We start from the raw sequence: 23,265 nt of genomic DNA on the forward strand, positions 1-23,265 counted from the left end.
GAAGTGATTGTTGATAAATCAAAATAAATTAATAAAAATTATAATAGTTATTATTATTCCCAGTGTCTTTGTGCCTTTGTTGTTCAGTTGTTTCAGTCACGTCCTACCCTTTGTGACCCCATTTGGGTTTTCTTGGCAAAGATACTGGGATGGTTTGCCATTTCCTTCTCCATCTCATTTTACAGATGAGGAAACTGAGGCAAACAGGGTTCAATGACTTGCCCAAGGTAACATAGCTAGTAAGTATCTGAGGCCATAGTTGAACTCAGAAAGATGATTGTTCAGACCTGGCGCTCTACCCACTGTGCTATCTAGCTGCCCTATGTGTGCCTAGTAGGAAGTTAATAAATGTTCACTGAATGGAATTGATTTAAATCCAGCAAAGGACAATGAGAAAGAACATTAGACAAACAGAATAAGAACTAGGAGGAAAGCCAAGATTCATCCTTAGATCCACAAGGAGGAGGTGGTTGACCAAGCTGAAGATAAGAACTACGCATATGTAAACTATCATTGTCATTATTATCATTAACATTTGAAACATCAGTTATCATTACATAGTTATTGTGAATGTAAAATATTGAGTTGCATCTGTACTTACATGAATGCAAATACTAAATGGAAGCTGGTTTTCTAAATAAATTTCTAATAAAATTTTGAAAAAGTACAATATATGGCATATAATTTAAGGTATTGTTATCATCCCAATATAATTTATTTTTCTCTGCCACTATTTGTGCAAATTATCTTCCCTTTCTCTGTCTCAATTTCCTTATCTATACAATAAAGGTGTTAAATACCAAAAGGACTGGGGGGTGGGGGGTGGGGAAGGGGGCGGGGAAATAAGCATATGAATGCTTCATTGGTAGACCTGTCATTCGGGAAAGCAATTCGGAACTCTCCCCAAAAGGCTAGTTTACCATGCATATTCTTTGACCCAGCAGTACTGACATCAGGCCTACACTGCAAAGACATCAAAGAAAGTGCAAAAGACCAACAGGCAGGAAAATCTATACAGAAACTCTTTTTGTAATAGTTAGCAACTTGAAACTGAGATGGAGCCTATCAAGTCAGGAGTAGATGAGCAAATTATGATACACACAGATGTAATAGAAAACTACTCTATTGTAAGAAATGATGAAAAGGGCAGTGTCATTGTAGCCTGGGAAGACTTATATGACCTGATGCAGAGTGAAGGAAGCAGAACAAGGAGAACAGTTTATACAACAGCATAAAAACAAACTACTTTAAAAGACCTAAGAACTCTGATCAAAGCAATGATTCCAGAGGACCAACGATGAAGCATGCTACCCATCTCCTGATTGAGAGGGGACAGACTTAGGATGAAGAATGAAACAAAGTTTTTGGGAATGTTTATTACAAGAGTTTTTTTTTTCTTTTCTTTTTTTTTCTGCTAGTGTTGGAAAGTGGTGGGAGGGAAAGAAAATCAATTTTTTTGTTAATTAAAAACAAAGTGGCAGTGCTAGGCAAAATGTTCTCAAAGGTTAATTTTAATTTTAATAGTATGTGATACTCTCTCCATATTTCATAAAATTAAAATGATCCCAAAAAGTTCTGATTATTTGAGCTTTCTTAAATTTACTTTTCTTATAATTTATGTAACATTTCCTTCCATTCCAAGTACATAAGCAGTGTTGCTTATGCTTCAAATCATAAACCACCTGGGTAATATCAGATTCCATTATTTTAAGACAAGAAAGAATAAAAAAAAATAGAGAGGGATCAAGAGAAAACATCATTTAAAGTGCTATTTATTTTATAGAAATGAAATAGGAGAACTGGGTTCTAGTCCCATTTTTTTGCCACTAAATCATTGTGCATTTTTCAGTCAGCATTTATTTTCCTGAGCTTCATTTTTATCATCCAAAAATGAGGGGGTTGCACTAGGCTTTTAGGGTCCTGTCCTCTCAAGGTAAAGATTCCATGAATCCTAGCTCAGATATTGATTAGTCAGGGGATGGCTAGAGCACTGAGCCTGGAGTCAGGAAGACCCGAGTTCAAATGCAACCTCAGACACTCGCTAGCTGTGTTACTCTGAACAAGTCATTTCACCTCTATCTCAGTTTCCCCATTGATAAAAGGGGAATAACAAAGCAACAAGCTCTCAGGGTTGTTGCGAGGAGAAAATGTGATAATATTTGTAAAGCACTCAGCATGGTACCTATCACAGAGTCAGCTCGACAAATGATTGGTTTGCTCCCTTGCTCCCCCAACTGCTAATGTATTAATAATCATTTACATTATAAAACTTACACAAACATACAAATTTTAAAGGGAGGAGATAAATGTGAATTAATATTCTATTCTAAAGTCAATGGGGAGCCAGTGGACCTTAAGGAATAGGGAAGTGCCATATTCTGAGACTGAGGCTTTAGGAGAATCGCTTTGGCAGCTGTGTGAAGAATAAATTGGAGAGGGGGTGAAACAAGGCAGCAAGACCGGTTAAGAGGCTATTCCAATAGTTCATGTGAGGGATGATGAGGGCCTGAACTAGAATGGTGGCTATGCAAGAAAAGAAGGGACAGATGGGAGAGAAATGGAGGTCGAGATGACCAGATCTGGCAAGTGATTGGATATGGGAGATGAGAGAGAGAAAGGAGTCAAAGATGATGCCAAAGTCATAAACCTGTGTCACTGGAAGGGTGTTAGTGCCTTTGGCAGTAATCAGAAAGTGTGCAAGTGGGGCAGGTTTGGAGGGAAAGATGAGATCTGAGATCTATCTCAACCCATCTGTATCTCTTCAGTCTGGGCCAACCAAAATGAAAAGGCATTAGGGGGAGAAGGTCTCTCACCAGTCATCGCCCCAAGTACAGAGCCAAGACTCCAAAGGCCATCTGTGCAGCCATGAAGTAATGGGATGGAAGGAGGGCCGGGGGTGATTATGCTAAAGGGATATGGAATTTTACCCATGGCAGCTGTGTGGCTGCTGCTGCGGGTGTTTGGCAACAAGCCTGGAAGGGTGGGAGGCGGCTGGTAGCCTGCGCTGGGAAGGGAGGGATGGAGCGGAGAAATGTTACTTTATAGAAGCAGATGTCATTGTATTGGAGATAAACCCCATGACTGGCTATTACTGGAAGGGCGAGATGTTCCTACATCTTCACATGCTCTGATTGGTTGATTACACACCCGTTGGGGGTCAAGCCTCAATAACGCTTTGGCATCAGGTCATGGCCCCACTTTTGAGACCACTGTGCTAAGGTCTTCTTGCTTTAATGGTCTACATTCTTAGATCCATTCCAGTCTAGCATTCTACGTTCTGAGGTCCCTTGTAGCCCTGACATTCTATGTTCTGCGTTCTAAAATCTCTGCGACAAATGTCAGATCATACTTCCTTCCTCCCAGTAGAGAGATGGTGAACTTTGGGTGTGGAGTGTTACATACTCTATCAGTCTTGGTTGCTAAATTGGATAGTTTTGTTCCGCATCACAGACCCCCATGCACACATACACAATATAGAGTATAAGAGTGAAGGTTATTGGGAGATGATTGAAATGTAAAAAAAAAAAATCAATAAAATATTTTTAAAATAAAGGTAAAGGTACTTTTATAAAAATAAAACATTAAATCCTGTCATTTAATGTTTTATTTTGTCAGTGTGAATGAATTTGAATGCCAATGAAATTATAGGTCAGGACCACCCCGATTAAATTAATTATTTACTATAATGTAATTCTACTATAATGTACAGAAAGAAACAACTAGACCTTGCAAATTAGAATGGGATTCAGTCTCAAAAATGTGTTCTCTTCAAGTAATTTTAAGAAAGCATTTGTTTCCAGAAGAGAATTGACCTGATGTAATGTCTCTCATCTTCCAAAGCACAAATCAAAGGTCATTTCCCATGAGATCTTTTCTAATGCCTGAAGTTGTGGTATTCTCTTTGTTCTTGAAGTTGCTTAGCTTTACTTCATGTGTACTTTTCTGCACCCATGTTGTTACCCCCAGTAGAATATTGACCTCTCCTTGGGGTCAGAGACTGTCTTTTGTCTTTGCATCCTCAGCACCTGGGACAGCAATGGGCACATTGTAGTTGCTTAGTAAATATTTTATGAAATGAAAGTGACATGCTTTGAACCAAGTAGCAGCCTTTCTTGGTCTTGAGTTCTAGAATGGGAATTCTGGGGACATTAATTTTCAAACCTTTCTCCCGGTACTAATTTGTTCCAGCTCTTTTTTTTTTTTAATATACCATTGTCAACCTAAGAGTCATGTGATCTTTCCATTCTAAGGGGGAAATGTATATTTACCTGGTTATAAAGGGTCAAAAATGTGTCCATCTCAATGTTCTCTAGCAAGTCTTCAAGAACAACGCTATTCTGCTGCTCTTCCCTTAAACTGAAGTGAAAATAACCTTATGTTACATACAGTGCACATCTCAAGGGCAAGGTGGAAAACTTAAAGCTCTAATTGGCATCATCTTTTGGATATATGACCATGGGAAGACAAAAGAAAAAAGGACTTCATGAAGTAATCTTAAAAAGTGGGCACCATTTTTTTTACATCTTTGTATCCCCAAATGCCTCAAATATGGTAGGTGTTAATAAATGTTTGTTCAATTGAACTGACTAAATTCATAGCACCCTTTTCCATCACTGACCCAGATTGGAAAGGACTGGAAATATCCACTTTTTCTGTCAGGTCTGCAGTTTATTAACAAAACTCAAAAACATTCTGCAGAATTTCAAGGACTTATAGTTGAAAGAGGCCTTATAAGTAAACTAGTCCAAACTCTCATTCAAAACAAGACATCTTCCTGGATCACTGCCATCCAGTGTCCGCTTGTAGACCTCCCAGGACAGGAAAATCACCACCCCAAGAGATAAATCATTATTTTAGGGCATCTCTAATGTCACCTCCCAGTGTCTCTCAAACACGACTTGCCACAGTCTTACCTCTGATTATGAAGCTCCAGTACTTTCTGAGACTTTGTCAGGGCCTGCCACAGCACAGCAGAAATCTGCCTTTCTGAATTCATTTCTCCAGTTTGACTCAAAAGGCCAAGTCCTTCAGAAACCCACTGCTGTCTGTCCACGATGGCCCGCTGCTGCAGTGCAGTCTCTCTGCGTACCAACTCGTATTCCAGCTTCCTATCGAGCTCTTCAATCTCCTACAGCAAGCCACACAGAGGAGAAAAGCAATGACTCACCCTGGGGGATGTGCTTTTCTGTTCTGAGGGAGTATAGTGCTTATTGCATTTGTTTCCTGGACAGGAGGGACAGAGGAACAATCTATCCTAAGCACAAACAGATCCTTACTTACTTGCTGGGATGAGTAACTGGTCTGGTTACTTGGATAGCGTTGCGAATATCTATAGGTTTGCTATGTCTATAATTCGATGGCCGTGCACTCTCAATATGGTCCTAAGATCCTTGCTAGATTCATAGAAGTGGAAGCTAGATAGCACCATAGTGCAAAGAGTGCCGGGCCTGGAGTCAGGAACCCTCATCTTCCTGAGTTCAAATCTGGGCTCATACACTTACTAGCTGTGTGACCCTGGGCAAGTCACTTAATGGTTCACCTCAGTTTCCTCATCTGTAAAATGAGCTGGAGAAGGAAAAGGCAAACCACTCTAGGATCTTTGCCAAGAAAACCCCAAATGGGGTCATGAAAGAGTTGGACATGACTGAACCAAAACAAACAACGACAATGATTCATAGAGCTATAAGAAATCTTAGAGATCACTAAGTTATTTTACAGATAGGGAAACTGAGGCTCAGACAGTGGCAGTGACTTGCTCAACATCACACAGTTAGTGGCAGAAATAGGACTGAAATCTGGGCTTCTAGGCTTCAAATCCTGTAATCTTCCAAAGAGGCATAAACTGATGGAAATATTATTTCGGTTCAAGTCTCATCTCTGCCACTTACTAGCTATGCAACCTTTGTAAGACATTTCCTATCCTGGAATTCAAGGACTTCTACAATTTGGCTCCAACTTCTATTTAAATTTTATCTCACATTCCCCTTAATACTATTTATTCTAATCAAATTGGACTACTCACCAACATCCCCATTTCTATCTTGCCTTTTCCCAACCCTGCCTTTGCTTACCACCCCTAACCTCATAAATGCCAACTTCCACTTACTGAATTGCTCCCTTCAAGGCTTACCTTCAATGCCATATGATCTAGAAAGCCAAGTGGCTTTTTATTATCTTATGCATATGTTATATTTATTTATTTTTCTGTTCATTCATTCATTCATTCACTCATTCATTCATTCATTCACTCATTTATTTATTTATTCACTTATTTATTTGTTCGTTTGTTTAGTTTGGTGTACATAGCATGCCCCATCAATAGAATATCCTTGAGGATAGCACTATTTTTCATTTTTTTTTACTTTTATCTCTACCATGGTACAAGGAACATAGTAGGTGCTTAATAATTGCTTGTTGAATTGTGAGTTAATTGAAAAGCACTTTCCAAGTACCTACTATTTGCCTGGCACTGAGCTAAGTATGAGGGATACAAAGAAAGACATGATACATTTGCCATTCTCAAGGAGCTCATGGTCTAATTGAATTGAATCTTCCTACATCTCGAAATCAGCCATACCACTCTGGATCTCTCGTTTGTGCTTTTCACAGTCTGCCTTATATGATAAATATTGGTGTAGGTGTTGAATCACTCTGTCCTATTGTAAGCTCTTTGAGGATGGCACTTAAGTAATGCTTATGGAACTGAAATTCTCTGAGCTCTGGTTTCTTCAGGTACAAAATGAGAGTCATGAGACCTATGCTACTTATCTCACTTTGCACAGCTGTAACGAGGATCAAATGAAACACTACCTGGAAAGTATTTTGTAATTATAAAGCACTAATGAAGGATTCACCAACCTCATCATTATCAAGATCAATATCAAGGGATGATACCTAAAAATTTCACAAGTCATGATTCAAATGGGACTTTTTAATAATTCATGTTCACTCTTCAATCATTTTTCAGTCATGTCTGACTCTCTGTGACTCCATTTTGGGTTTTCTTGGCCAAGACACTGGGAAGGTTTGCCATTTCCTTCTCCAGCTCATTTTACAGATGAGGAAACTGAGGCAAACAGAGTGAAGTGACTTGCCCACACTAGTAGTAGTAGTAGTAGTAGTAGTAGTAGTAGTAGTAGTAGTAGTAGTAGTAGTAGTAGTAGTAGTAGTAGGCAACACACAGCTAGTAAGCTTCTGAGGTCAGATTTGAACTCAGGAAGATGAATCTTCCTGACTCTTGGCCTTGTACTCTATCCACTGCACCACATAGCTGCCCTGAATAATAACTTATTATTTAATAACTCATAACTAAGGCCAAATTTTTGGTCATCCTAAAATGGTACAAGAAGAGTTCATATTACAAGATTCATGCTACGTGGCAGAGAAAATAAAGAAAAGACATGGCCTCTGGTCTCCAGTAACATAGTCACAGTTTAGTTGAGACTGCTAAGGCCAAACTTACTGTACAGAATTGTTTAAATGTTTTTTTGAAATTTGTATTATAATTAAATTCATTTTCTTGGGCAATCTCTTGAGAGGGACCAGATGGTTGTAAAGAGAACTTTCCACTTCCGTTTATAACACAAGCCAACCTGGAGGAAGTCTAAAATATTCAGTATTTCAAATGCAATGAGTAGCCACTTGCCAGATGCCACAGCCCCTCCCTAACCTCTTGGCAATATAAATAATGACTGTTGTGCTGTTCTCATTGTCTCACATGATTCCCTGACACCAATATCCACTCCTGAAATGTGCCCTCATCAAATATCAAACTTTCCTCAAGTGGAATGTTCAGGGGTGTGATTATGCATGAAGATGGAAGGACATTAATGTTAGAATCAGAAGACCGAAGATAAAGTCCCAGGTCTACTGTTTCTTAGTTTCTCTCTGGTCAAGTTACTCGATCCCTCTAAGCCTCAGTTTCCCCATTAGTCAATAATAATAATATCGGTACTTACCACTTAACAAGGATGATGTGAAAAATGGTTTGTAAATCCTAAATTTGTATATAAAAGTGAGAAGCAACAAAGGGCAGTGGATAGAGTTTGAGACTTGAGTCAGGAAGACATGAGTACAGACCCCATCCCAGGCACTTGTTAGCTGTGTGACTCTGAGCAAGTCATCTGAATGATCTGAACCTCGGCAGATTCATCTGTAAAATAAGGGGTTGGACTTGACAGCCTCTTGAGGCCCCTTCCAGGGGTGCATTTATAATCCTATGACCTGAGCCTCAGAGTCCTCATCTGTAAAATAGGGATGATAATTACCTACCTCACAGGGCAACTGGAGATAATAATTGAGGCTGAGTGGAAAGACGACCGGATTTGAATCCTAGCCCTGTTACCTACTGGTCATGTAATAAATAACTACTTGTGTAGCAAATAACCTCTCTGGGCCTTAGTTTCCTCATCTGAAAAATAAGGCAATTGTTCTAAATGAACTACAAAATCCCTTCTCGCTCTAAATCCTATGAATCCTGAGAATCCCTGAGCCACTGACCTTACAGGATGGTGGTGAGGAAAAGGGCATCGCAGACCCCAGAGCTAGTCTGCTAGGCTCAGTCTCCAATGAGACTTCATGGGGAAAACTCCTCAGAATAGATCCTTGAATAGCACCTGGGTAGACTGTTCCAAATTATGTTTTTATCAGCATATGCTGTTGTGAAATGTCAGCACCACCAGCTGTGTTGGTCAGAGGGCATTTTTGAATTTAAGTATCGGCCAAAAACCATTTTTCATGAGATTGGCAAGAGAAGAGGAGTGTTACTTGTCCTCATTATCTGTATAGATGGATCTGCGGAAAGGCCCTGAAATAAAAGGGATGGTTGGTTACTTCCTTGTACTTTGGATTTACATGTCTTTTCTATGAAAGGCAGCAGGGTTCACACTAGCAACAATACTATATTCACAGTCAGAGGCCCTGGGAGATGAAATCTGATCTCTGATGCTTGGTAGCCCAGCGATCTTAGATGAGTCACTCTCTAGGCTTCATTTTCCTCATCTGTCAAACACAGGGTTAGATTAGACAATTTCTAATGCTCCTTCCAATTTTAAAGCCTGTGATCCCATGTAGATGGCAAAATAATGATGATGATAACGATGATAACTCATAAAGTCCTCTATGATTCTAAAGCCCAGTACCTGCCTTAGCATAGGTGTCAAACTTGCCACCCCTCCAAAAAGCACCTGAGTGCCGCCCCAACCAGATTAAAAAGTAATTAGTAAATGCTTAACAAAATAAAGAAAAATAAAATGCAACACAGATAATGTTAATCTGTAGTTTTCTCAGTCAATATGCAGCAATAGGGATCCATTTCCATTTGAGTCTGATACCACTGCCTCCAGGTATTTAATTATCTCAGTAATCCTGTGAGGTAGGTAATGAAAGTATTACTATCATTTTTTTATGGATGAGGAAATTGAGAGTCAAAAAGATTTAAGTAATTTTTCTGGGGTCAAGTAGTTAACGACAGAAACAAGATCCAAACCTATGTCTCCTGGCTTTAAGACATCTCTCCCTACTTTTCAGTGAAAAAGAAAAAAAAAAAAGAAAAGATAGTTTTTGGTGGAAAGAAACAGAATGAAAAATATTTTTCCATGGAAAAATTTAAATAAAATTATTTTTCTACAGAAAATGAGGAGGGAAAAAAACGTGCTGCAGGACTTTGCTTTCTGTAGCTAGGTTAGTGAAGAAAAAAGAGACACGCTGTTCACCAGAATATGAGAGAGAGTAATTGAATTATGCAGGTAGAAAGGGCCTAATCTAGCAGCTACCTCCCTTTCCATCATGAATTCCTATTATTACTCTCCATGGAATTTGTGCTCTAACACCAAATGGCTCTCCTAAGCTATTCCCCAATCTTGTCTTGCTCTCATACACCAACAGGCATTAGTGTAGACTTTTCCACATGTGTGCTTGGAACATATGCTGACCCCTTCTCTGCTCTTGGGAATTCTTTTCCTTCCAGGCCCAGTGCCACATCCCCCATTACGTCTTCCCTGATCTGCCCAGCTAAAATTTCCTTGTGCCTCCTGAAATTTCCCTAGAGCATTTTGTCTGGGGGGCAGCCAGGTGGCATAGTGGATAGCGTGCTGCACCTGGAGTCAGGAAGACCTCAGGTCAAATACAGCCTCAGACACTTATTAGCTGTATGACCCAGGGCAAGTCACTTAACCTCTGTCCCAATTTCTTCATCTATAAAATGGGGATAATAATAGCACTTACTTCTGAGAGTTACTTAGCATTAGGATCAAATAAGATCATATTTGTCAAGTGTTTAGCACAATGCCTAATGAATATTAGGTGCCATATAAATATTAATTATTGTTATTGTTACTATTATCAAAATACTATTTCTTCTATGCTGCAGTCACATTACTATCTAAGTACTAAGAAATGACTTCAGAAATCTATTTTGTAGAGTGCTTCTTGTGTTTATACCTCCTCTATTAGATAGTAAGCTCTTTATTTCCCGATAACTCACGTTGAGAGCATGACCCGAGTGGCACAGAGTGAATAGTCATGGATTGGTTGCAAGCAGAACCACTGGAGGGAACATCCAAATTAATGAGATCACATTTGAGAACCTGAGATTGATCAAAAGATGCAGTGGAGCATTGAATTCGGACTCTTAAGAACTGGCTTCAAATCCTAGCTCTACTCTTTGCTATCTGTGTGACTTAGTTAGATAAGTCACTTGGCCCTTTCTGGATTTCAACTTCTTTATGTTTAAAATGATAGATCAGAACTAATGAGCGATCAGTCATTTTCAGCTTTGCATCCTCAGCACCTAGCAAGGTGCTTTATACTGTCATCAACAACCTGTGATTATACTGGTGTAAGAAGTTTCTCCAAAGTAGATTGTAACTCATCCATAACTTTGTGCCTTTGGGAGTTTCCTTAAGACCGTTTTCTCTATGAAGAAACATTCAAGCACAAAAGAGAGTCCCTCCTCATGCCTGGGACAGTTTAAAATACTTTAATTTCCTCACACTTTCAATATATGCAATATACTAAAGAGTAAAATCTACATGAAAATGAACACACTTTTACTGTTAAAATTAAAACTCAGGGTGACTTTCCCACGACCACACAGATGGTAAATAGAAGAGACAGGACTTGAACTCAGGTCTTCTTGAATCCAAATCCAATATTCTATCCACTATGGCATGCTTCTTTGCTGTGTTACACATAGCAGGTACTTAATGAAAATTCGGTTTTTGAATTGGAAAAAAAAGAACAGATGCCACACAGTCAAGTAAAACACTAGCTACGTGTCCAAGGAATTTAAATCTTGCATGCAGCCAACATAGATCCTTAAGAAAAGAAAAGGAAAAAAAACCCCACCTGATTAATAATATTATCTCTGCAACTGAAATTCACTTTGTGATTTCCATCTGGACACAGTCATCCAAATTCTTTTGAGAATACAAATTTACCTAAGCAAAATTAGCCTAGTGCCTCCCCAACTATGAAGTACTTGATACCCTTTTCTTATAATAATGAAAGGCAAGATACACTTTCTTTTTCAAAAGCATTAATTCTGAAGTGGCATAAATTTTAGGAAGCGTAGATTTAGAGCCAAGAATAACCTCAGAGATAATTTGTTCTAGTACATCCCAACCTGAGGGTCATGGACACCTTGAAGAGTGAGGGGATGCAAAGTTATTGTAAGCGGGAGTCCACGAGCCCATATATCACCAAATATTATCATTATGTATTTCCTCCATCACTGTACACTATAGGAGCAATCACCAGGATGCAGTAAGTGTTGGGGTATGTGAAATACTAGGATCATAAACATGAGTCCTTGTATTCGAAAAGGTTGAGAACAACATATCTCTCATTAGTTCTGCCTTCTCATTTTAAATATAAGTAAGCTGCAACACAGAAAGGGTCAAGTGATTTGTCTGAGGTCACAAAGACAGCCAAGAGCTGAGCCAGGATTTGAACCCAAGCCTTAAGACTCCCAATTTTGTGCTCTGTTCCATCTTCTGATCATTCTCAAATACTCAAATGAATCTGTGATCCCATCAAAATGAATGTTCCCTCCAGCAATTCTGCTCACAAACAATCTATGACTTTGTCCTGTGCAACTTGGGTCTATGTTCTTACATGAGTTTGCCACAGGAAATCCAACCAACATGCTAGAAATTTCAAGGTACCAATGGAACACCCAGCTGCCTAATGATTATCCCTTGCTATTGCCACATAGCTAAAGCATCTTTTTAAATATCATTTACTCCAGGCCTTCCTCATAGTTACTCATTTGTTATGGGTTAGAGCCTGGTCCTATCTACCATGTACTTCTCCATTGTCTTCTGAGTAACGTTCAATTTTAATGTTTTGGAGACCACAAAAATTAATTATAAAATAATAGTTATTAATTAATTAAAATTAATTATTAAAATAACAGAATAATAACAATATTTATAGAGTGGTTTATGGTTTACTTATTGCTTCAAACATTTAGTACCTTGGGCATTATGATAAAATAGCCACATGAATTTGATATCAGAAATATTCTTATCTCATTTTCAAGATAAGAAAACTGCCAATAGAGTGGAAGTAACTTGCCTAAAGTTCCACATCTTGGATGTGATACGGCTGGAATTCAAATCCAAGGCTCCAGACTTCAAATTAAGTATTCTTCTCACTATGCCACAGCTATCTTCCTAAAGACATAGTACAAGTCAACAAGAATCAATAAAGCACCTGCTATGTACTAGGCTCGGCCCAAAGCCTAAGAGTTGAATAGGCACAGTCCTGTAGGATTAGGAGCTGGAAGAGAACTCAAGAAAGTCCCTTCACTTTACAGATGAGAAACCCGAGTGTAAGGAAGGTGAAAGGATTTTTCCCAAAGTCACGCTGCTGGTCAATCAAATCCATCTTTTCTGACACCAAGTTCAGTGTTCTTTCCAAAAGTTAGATTAAATTCTAATACAAAAAAATGCCATTCCTTGGAGCTGCAAACTGATTGTAAAAGTAAATGAAATCCAGTACTTTAGGTTTGCTTTAATAGTAAATTACTGTTTGATGAGTATCAGCTACATCTAATTCAGAGCTTATTAAGTGTCATCTGCTGTGCATATACTGTAAATGTGACATTTAAAATATTTCTTAAAAAAGTTTTAAAACAAATTTGAAAATGCATGTGTTATGCTAACAAAGTACTTTAAAAAATCCAAGCAATTCAAAGATTAGCTGCAAGTCCAAGCACTTCTTAAAGCATTTAATATATTACAATTAGATTGTAAGCTCCTTGAAGGTAGGGATTATTCTCTCTTTCTTTTTGTATTTGTGTCCCCATCACTTAGTATGTGTTTAATAAAAAGTTTATTAAATATATTGGATTATAATAAAAGTTTGTTAGATATTTGTTAACTGCTGACTATTGACATAGAACTTCAGTGTTCTATAAAGAGTAGTAACTGGGAATCAGAAGACCTGGATGGAAGTCCTTGTCAAGAATCAAAGCAATAATCCTTTATCTTTGCTTCACAATTTGTACAGTACTTTAATAACTCTTTCTTAAACAATTTTAACTTTTACAAAGCACTTTCCTCATAAAAACCCTATATGATAGTTAATGCAAATATCTGGGTCCAGAGTACCCAGCACAGTTCATGGTACATAATTTAATAATATGTTTTCAGATGAAACCTTTTATGCCACTCCTTGAAGATAAAACATCACAGGTAATATTCATTACCTTTCTCATAATCACCCCATAGCTCTTCATTTCCTTCTGTGTTTCCTACTCGATCCACTCCACCACCTACGGTTTAATATAATCAGTTTCTAGTATAATTCTGTCTTTTATTTTGTACGCGTAAAAATATTATTCTGAGAAGGAATGCACAAGATGCATCAGACTGCTAAAAGAGTCCATGGCACCAGTTCTGGAGTCAGGAAGACCTGAGTTCAAATCTAGCCTCAGATACTAGCTGTGTGACCCCTGGGCAAGTCACTTAACCTTGACTGCCTCCATATGTTTGTGTGTATGCATATAGGCACATGTGTGTAGGCATGCAGGCATGCACACATGTGCATATATATGCACATATGCACACATACATTTATGTATGTGTGTGCATGCATGTAGTACGCATACGTATATGAACATGTACATGTATGTGCATATGGGTGTGTGTGTATGTACATGCACACCAGAAGCATATTGAAAATATAGAGAGGAGAGGAGGGGATTTCCTGACAAGGAGCAGTTTTTGATCACTGAAAGTACTACGCATTTCTTCCCAAACCATCCCCCCCACCCTCTTTTTCCTATTTAATTTTACTTCCACCTCATTTATACCTGCACTGCCTGACTAAAACGTACTGACCAATTATTAGTCATTCCATCCCTTTCCATACTCTGGGATACAGTCAACTGTTCTTCTTCTCTCTTCTCCAGGACACTCTATAATCCCATCTTTATGCCTTTGCATTGGCTGTTGCTTGTGCCCAGAAAGCACTTCTTTATCTCTACATCATAGGGTCTCTCTCTTCCATTAAGAAAGCTTAAGTAGCATCTTCTGCAAAAAGCCTTTCCTGATCTATTCAACTGCTAGTGTCCTCCCTCCTACAGTAACTTGTATTTAACTACTTTGGGTGTATGTATGCATATGTATACCTGTACATATTATTATGTCTGCATTTATTAATTCATATTATTTCAATTAATAAAACATGTTATATTTATTGATACATACATTCATATGTGTATGTATGTGTGTGTGTGTATATATATATATGTGTATATATATATAATTTTTGTACTTGTGTCCCTAATGCCTTACACAGTTCCTCATATATAATGGATGCTTAAAAACTACTTATTGATAATGAAGCTGATCCATCTGCGTATCACAGTATGGGCAAGAGGCATTTTTTCATTCATTAGTTCTCTCTAGTATGATTTGTTAGGCTAATCTTTTTTAGTGGTCAGGACTTTACTTGAGGAAACCTTACACTATTCTAGGGATTAGTAAATCAATCAGCATCTCATTTGTCAAATGAAGGGGTTTGACCAGAGAGCCTCTGAAGTCCCTTCAAGCCCTAAACCTATGAGACTTAGTTCTATGATGCACCAACCGTGATTTATCACCCCACAAACAGAATCATTTAGAGGACTCCCCTATCTATGCAGAATCCCTCTTGCAACACATATAGGACATCCCACAGGGCAGAAGCAAACACACATATTTTGGCAAGCATACATCTCACTGTTTTACGCCCTCCAGTAATATCAATAGTCAGAGGATTGTGCACAGCCAGTTGTTTCTGTAATTGCATCTATCACAAATTCTTATATCAGCTTAGCATGGGATGACATCTTGTTGGAGAAGAGCCTTTAAAGGCTATGGTTCCTGTACCTAGCCAAACATACTTCTAAAAAAATCACAAAGCAGTATGCTCAGTGGAATATTTTATTATCCATACCTTTTAGTCAATTGTGCTACTTTTAAGATGTGGCCTGCTGGAGAAAAAAATTATTTTCAAAAGTCTGGCTATCCCCTTCCCATCCCCAATTATAAGCGGGTCATTCCCATAAAGATATTATAAATTTAAAAAAGTAATCATGTTGATAAAAAAAATTACTGGCATCTTCAATCACCTTTTTTGAAGAAGTTAGTAATACCATCTTTAATTTTTCCCAATCATTCAGCATCGCCTCCTTTTTGAAATATATTATGACTCAATTCCCCAGTGCTTTCAAAATTGTGTTGTCTACAGCACAGTTCTGTTCTTTGGATACTTAGTCTGGTTAATTTGTTCTTCTTAATTTCACTTTCTTCAAGGTCATTTCCACTTTCTCATGTGGTAGAAAGGTAACTGAGGTATCGAGATCAAATATATTAATTTCACTGCCATCTGGTAAGAGTGGGCATGTCAATCAACCAACAAACATTTATTAAGTGCTCTGTGTCAGGTACTGTGTTCAGTGCAAGGGATAAAAAGAAATGAAACAGTCCCTGGACTTAAGGTTCTTATATTCTATTAGGGAGTCAAAGAGTGTGTGTGTGTGTGTGTGTGTGTGTGTGTGTGTGTGTGTGTGTATGCTTAAGAAATATAAGTTAATTATTTGAGAAGAGGGCAGTGATAATGGTAAAGGAGGTCAGGAAAAGCTTCAAGTAAAAGATGCTGCTTGAGCTAAGCTTAAAGGGAAACCAGGAATTCTAAGAGGGAGAGGTGAAAAGAGAACTCACTCTTGTCATGAAACAACAAACAGGCTGTGCAAAGGAATGGGCATAGGTGACCAAGAGGAGAGTGGGAGGAAGAACAAGAGGGCAGTTTGGCTGGACTGGAGAGAGACTAGACAGAAGTATGTATGATAAGCCCAGAAAAGTGGGTTGGACTCACATTGCTTTGAAGGACTTTAAATGCCAAACAAAAGAGTATATAAATAGCATGGCCACACATGTACTTTAGGAAAACAACTACACTGGCAGCTCTGTGGGGATAGACTGGAAAGGGGAAAACCCCTCTTACAGTTCTTATTATGAGAATGCTAACAGATTTGTTTTTTATTTGTTGTCCCCTTTCTAGTTTCATCTCCAAGTTCTTCTAGTATGATTGAGTTTATTTGGGTTATACGCCAAACTCATTTTCTTCTCTACTGTCTTTGTTTGGTGAGGTAACATTGATTATAATCTTCCACCAACCTCTTCTGCAAAAGATTTGCAAGTGAGTTTGCATTTTAAAAGGTTGGTGCCCTTGATCGTCATGTTTCTCAGCTCGGCTAAAATATCGAATATTTGTGGGCTAATCCAGTTTCCGGGCTCTTTTCACCATTTCATTATGTCAGCTGCTTTAGATACAGTCAGTTAAATTTCTCTAGGAAATAGTGAAATTCTATTTCAATGGCTTTTTATTTATTAATTTTACTATTTTTCAGCATCAATAGCTTTTTTGATTAGGTCATGTTAGAGATGCTGCAGTGTCTCTAAGTGAAATTAGTCTCCCCTTTATCATTTTCTTCCAGGTTTTATGGTGAATTTGACATTTGTTCTATAAGTCAATTATCTGACCAAATAAAGTCAGCTGACTCAGAAGTGCTTCTGCATTGGCAATCAATTATATCCTTTCTCTTGACATAGCGTCAATTTTACTTTTTTTTGTGAGGTTGTTGAATTATCTGCCACATTAAGCTGGTACCTTCCAACTTTCTTCTGAAAGAAAATATTCTTCATGTAAAGGCACGAGATTTCTGAGTGTTCCACACACATTCGGTCCTTTTGTTTCTTATGACCCATATTTTACAACACTGTTTTCTATTATCGCCTATGCCTATCTTTATATCAAGGCCATTAAGTATAAATGTATGTTTTGATTTGCTTTAGAGGATTTTTTTGAGTTTTTCTTAGTGTGGTGTTGCCATAGAGGACAGAGTTGACCAGTTTTACCTCTTCTAGCAATTTTATAAAATTTTTTAAATGTCATATTTATTGTTTATCATTACTATTACTGAGTTAATATAGCAATTATCTTTGGACAAGTTGCTGTCTTGCCCTTTTTATATTTAACATTTTGTTGACTCTTGTAAGGGATAAAATTTCTACATTTTGTAATGGTGTTGGGATATAAGCTTGAACTCACTGAAAGCATCATTAGGATGACTTAAGTAGCAAACAGGATGAGATTCTGCTTGCACATGGTTTTTATTTGAAAGTTTTTCATTGCATGTAGTTTGAAAATTATTATGAACATTCAAAGTGATATCATCAATTACAATAACTACTGATGAATCAATGTTATTACTGTTCAGTCGTTTCAGTCCTGTCAGACTCTTCATGACCTTATTTGGGGTTTTCTTGGCAAAGATACTGGAATGGTTTGCCATTTCCTTCTCCAGCTAATTTAAAGATGAGGAAACTGAGGCACACAGGTTTAAGTGACTTGCCCAGGGTCACACAGCTAGTAAGTGTCTGAGGCCAAATTTGAACTCAGATCTCCCTAACTCCAGATCAGGTTCTCTATCTGCTGTGCCACCCAGCTACAATAAATGTTATGTGCAGATAATTAAGGACAGTACTTTTGTCTGTAATAATACTGTTTCCAGTGTAGTTTATTTTTTATAGAATTTTCTTTCTTTCTTTCTTTCTTTTTTTTTTTAGGCAATTGGGGTTAAGTGACTTGCCCAGGGTCACACAGCTAGTACGTGCCAAGTGTTTGGTCTAAGGCTGGATTTGAACTCAGGTCCTCCTGACTTCAGGGCCAGTGCTCTATCCACTGGGCCACCTAGTTGCCTCTTTTAATAGAATTTTCAAAGATATTTTAGGTTTTCTATTTGTAATACAATAATATAGTATCAGTTTATGAAAGATAATAAGCTTCTGATGTGAAATTCTAGGTCATATCTTTTTCGATATTTAATAGGTACTATTTAAAAGGGAATAATGCTAATTCTCACAAAGTCCAACTTATTATCTATTTGGAGGGGGGGAAGCAGAAGGAATCATGGCAAGGTGGAAGGATTCCATCCTGTCAGGGTGATGTTTAATGGAGACTTTGTGTTCCCTGAGATCACAAAGATACTCGTGAATGTCTGAAACCTTGTCGAATTAGGGTTGGCTGGGAAAGATTAGTTTAGTTCCCTACTCACAGTGATATAATCACCCCAAAGAACTACAATAACAGCCAGAGGGATTTAGACAGTGACTGCTCTCCCCAGTTTCTCTACTTACAGGGCTGTGTGACTCTAGGATCTGAGTACAGGCTGACTTTGTCATGGTCTCCGATGTGCTCAGCTCTTCCAACAGCAGACCCTGGACAGTGCTGAGAGCGGTATAAACCTCCCGTGTTTTCCATTTCTTTGTCACCTTGTGGAGCTGCACAGAGGTTACATACTCCCCAAGTTTGTCCTCTTGAGCCTTCAGCTGGTAAACTCTTTCCAGTAGCAACTCCCTGTGGACCTGAGGAAGCCCGAAAGAAAACAAGACACACGAAAAAGGAGGAGGCTAAGTTTCATCAGGTTTACAAAGTTCCAGGCATTGATTCAAAAGAATTTTGGACACAATACAAGACTTTAAGAAAAAAAATCAAGTCTCATGTGAAAATCTATGGTGTGTATATTAGGATAGCAGGATGATAACACGTGATAAATAAACATCCAGGCTCTGGAGCCTGGTTTTATAAGGTTATATTTAACTCTTCGAATGAAACAAAGCTGTTTCAGGGCTTATATTTTTCTTTTTTTTACTGACACTACCTCTTAGATCTCTTCTGATAAATTATGATAGGTCTCAGGCTTATTGGAGAAAAAGAACTTTAACTATTTCACCGGCTAAACCCATAGAGTGGAGAAGTACACAGCAGACTTGCCTTATGCCACATTCTGGACTTGGAGTTAGAATCATAAGGATCACAGATTTTGAGCTTGAAGGGGACATAGAAGTCATCTAGTCCAAATCTCTTACAGATAAGGAAACTGAGGCCCTGAGAAAAGTTCACAGAGGTAGTTTGTGGCAAAGGTAAGAGTCAGACCCAGGTTCTAGAGATCCATAACTGGCGCTCTCATCTTACCTGTTTCAATCCCAGCCCTGCTTCTTAACAGCTATGTGACCTTGGGCAAAACATGAGTTCCCTGCTCTCTGTAAGATGATGAAAATTCTACTTGCCATCCTTACTTCATAGACTGTTATGAGGAAAATGCTTTGTACTCTAAAAAGCTGTAGGAATGTTAGCTCCTGATGCCTGCTGTGAATGGGAATCCAGATTACCCCTTTGAAAGCTTTGCTATGGAAACAGCATACAGGTATACCTCATTTTATTGCACTTAGCTTTACTGCACTACACAGATACTGTTTTGTTCTTGTTTTTTACAAATTGAAGGTTTGTATGAACAGGCTGACTTCAGAAAAACCTGGAAAGACTTGTATGGTCTGATGCTGAGTGAAGTGAGCAGAACCAAGAGAACGTTGTACACAATAACAGTCACATTGTGTGATCACTAATATTGATAAATTTAATTCTTCCCAGCAATACAAGGATCTAAGACATCTCCAGAGGCCTCGTGATGAAAAATGTTATTCACATCCAAAGAAAGAACTATGGAAGTTGAATTGCTTTTTTTTTTCTCTTATGTTGAGTGTTGTTTCCTCTTTCTGATGGTTCCTCCTATTGGTTTTAATTTTTACTTATAACAACACTAATGTGAAAATATGTTTAATAGGAATGTAAATGTATAGCCTATATCAGATTGTGCACAGTCTTGTGGAGGATGATGGGGAGGAAGGGGGAGAAAAATTTTAAACTCAAAAGCATATATGGAAGTGATTATTGGTAAATCAAAATAAATTAATAAAATTAAAAAAAAAACAAATTGAAGGTTTGTGGCAGCCCTGTATTGAGCAAGTCTATTGGTGCCATTTTTCCAATAGCTTGTATTCACACTGTATTTTCACATCGTCTTTCTGTGTCACATTTGGCAATTTGCACAATATTTCAGACTTTATTATTATTATATCCATTACGGTGGTCTGTGATCAGTGTTCTTTGATGTTTCTATTGTAATTGGTTTGGGGCACCATAAACCACTCTTGTATAAGATAGTGAACTTATTGGATAGATGTTGTTTGTGTTCTGACCACTCTACTGAAAGGCCATTTCCCATTTTCCTCTCCTTTGGCCTCCCAATTCCATGAGACACAGAAAATATTAAAGAATGTTACATAAACTTGACTGATAAGGCAGAGGCAGGGTTTGAAATGATGGACTCCAATTTTGAAAGAAGTTCTATTGTGGGTAAAATGCTACAAAACTGCATCACATCTACAGAGAAATCTTTTGTGAAAGGAAGAGGCAATCGATTCGGCAAACTTCATTGTTGTCTTATTTTAAGAAATTGTCACAGCTACCCCAGTCTTCAGCAATCACCACCCTGACCAGTCAGCAGCCATCAACATTGAAGCAAGAGCCTCCACCAGCAAAAAATTAGCATTCCCTGAAAGCTCAGATGACGTTTAGCATTTTTAATTATGGTACATTTTTTAAAAGACAAAACACTATTGCATACTTAAATGACTACAGAATAGCGTAACCAACTTTTATATGCGCTAGGAAACCAAAAACTTCATGTGACTCATTTCATTGAGATATTTGCTTTACTGCAGTAGCCTGAATCGGAACCTGCACTGTCTCCCAGGTAAGCCTGTAATGCGGCAGAAAGAGCATTAGATTTGGAATCAGCAGAGTTGAGTTTGGGGACTCTTGGCTTTATCACCTGCTGGCACCATATCCTTGGGCAACTAATTCATTTAGCTTTTTGGAGTTGCAGTCTCTGAATCTGTAAAATGAGAATAATACTTGTATTCCTTACCTTACCAAATTATTGTGAGGAAAGTGCTTTGCAGACCTTAAAGTGCCATATAAATATTAGTGACTGTTATTATTATGCCATCAGCACGAAAGCTCTGACAGGTCCTACCAAGCTAGAAGGGATTCTCATAGAGGCCCAAAGACAGATTGTGCTGTTTGCCTTCTGGCAAAGGAAAAGTTCAGCTCAATGCAGAGATGCTCCCTGCTGGGGGGGCTCGCAATCAGGCAACGAGCACCAATTTCATCCAAGGCAACTCATGAAAACATCCACTAAAGCATGCAGGGGAGATCTATACTGATGAAATCACAGATTCTGGAAACATTAAAACGTGTCATTGCCATTGGTGATAACAAGGATGATGGTGTTTTTTCCTAATTTTCCATAAGATGAGGTTCCCAGCCTCTTCCTCATAAGAAACTACTTTTGACCTGCTCTAAGTCTTATGATGGTCAAGTGTGGGAGTTGCTTGGAGAGAGCACAATTTGGATGCTGGGACAGTTAACTGTCCGCCTGTGCATTCTGCTCCCTGCACTTGGAGAAAGATATGGCAGAGGCAGCTAGCTTGGAAACCAGCTACTTGAGACCTGTATTATAATGTGAGGAGGTCATAAGACTTGGGATTTGGTTGGTCTGAAGACTGAGTTGGATTATTCAAATTATGGTGTTGCCTATAGGAGGGGCAGCTAGACGAGGCAGTGGATTGATTACTGGGCTTAGAATCAGGAAGACCTGAATTCAGATATGGTCTCAGACATCATCTCTGTGACCCTTGGCAAGTCACTTAGCTTCTGTTTGCCTCAGTTTCCTTATATGTAAAATGGAGATAATAGTACCTATCTCACAGCATTGTTGTGGGGATCATATTACATAATAATTATAAAGTATTTAGTAAAGTATCTGGTACATAGTAAGCATTACATAAACATTAGTCATTGGAATTATTATTGTTCTCAAAAGATTTGTTTAAATGAATGGTTGTACATTTCCTGGCATATCAGCCTGAATCATGACCTAAAAGGAACCCTAACTTCTTATTTTGTTCTTAGGTTGGATGGTACTCAAATTATCTCAGACACCAGGCTGCTCTGTTCTTAAAAGATTCAAGACACTAAATCCTAAAAATTCCTTTGGAAAGGTATATGGCCATCACATGTACCTCATAGTTAGAATGCTCTTCCTTGTGTCTAGTTCAAACCTTTCCTGCTACTACTGAAATCTATAGCTTCTTTCAGTGGACTCTAGTCCAACCCTCTCCTCTCAGCTTTTCCTTTTCTGGCACGAATAAAGAGAGATAGCACAGTGTAGTGATCAGAAGGCCAGCCTTCAAGTCAGGAAGACCTGCGTTCAAGTCTGACCTCTGACATGGATTGTCAATTAACTCTGAGCGAGTCACTTTCCCTCCAGTGTCTAGGAAATTGCCTAAAACTATAAGATTCAGAGAAGGTGAAAAGGGGCTACCTTACTGGGAACTCCCTATGCCTATGACGTCACAGGTCCATACCTAAAACCAAAAAAAAAAATTCTAAACTAACTAACTTAATTTATTCTTTTCTCTCAGGGTCTAGTTTCCAAATCTTTAATCATTTCTGCTGCTTTCTTCAGCACCCCCTCCAGGTTTTTGGAATAATCCCCTAGTTATTCATTTCACATGAGACCTGTGACCTCATCAGTGTGGTAACGCCTCCACAGGTGCAGATGGCCACTCCTCTAACACCATCTCATCTTGAGTGATTCTCTGAAATGTCTCTCTGCAAATCCTCCTGAGGACCCACCTAAGATTCTGAAGGTTTTGCCCCTTACTCACAGAGCCTTAAAAGAAATATCATGCAGGGGTCCCTCACATTAAGAAAACCCAAACTTGAAACGTGAAGTAGATGGTCATTCACCTGAGGAAGAGGAAGGACTTTGCATTAGGTTCACAAAATGATTCTCTGAAGAATTCC

At 38.4% G+C, this 23,265-nt stretch overlaps 1 protein-coding gene across 1 annotated transcript in view; it reads right to left on the reverse strand.

Annotated features, from left to right (window-relative positions):
- EVC2 (EvC ciliary complex subunit 2) overlaps positions 1 to 23,265 on the reverse strand; it is a 194,199-nt gene that overhangs the window by 13,187 nt on the left and 157,747 nt on the right. Inside the window, 3 exon segments of the mRNA XM_020992259.2 lie at positions 4,269 to 4,356; positions 4,914 to 5,128; positions 18,690 to 18,917. Coding sequence (XP_020847918.1) covers positions 4,269 to 4,356; positions 4,914 to 5,128; positions 18,690 to 18,917 — 531 coding nt within the window.

The sequence above is a fragment of the Phascolarctos cinereus genome, unplaced genomic scaffold (assembly GCF_003287225.1).
Source record: "Phascolarctos cinereus isolate Bilbo 61053 unplaced genomic scaffold, phaCin_HiC Scaffold_9;HRSCAF=440, whole genome shotgun sequence".
NCBI classification, from domain to species: Eukaryota; Metazoa; Chordata; class Mammalia; order Diprotodontia; family Phascolarctidae; genus Phascolarctos; species Phascolarctos cinereus.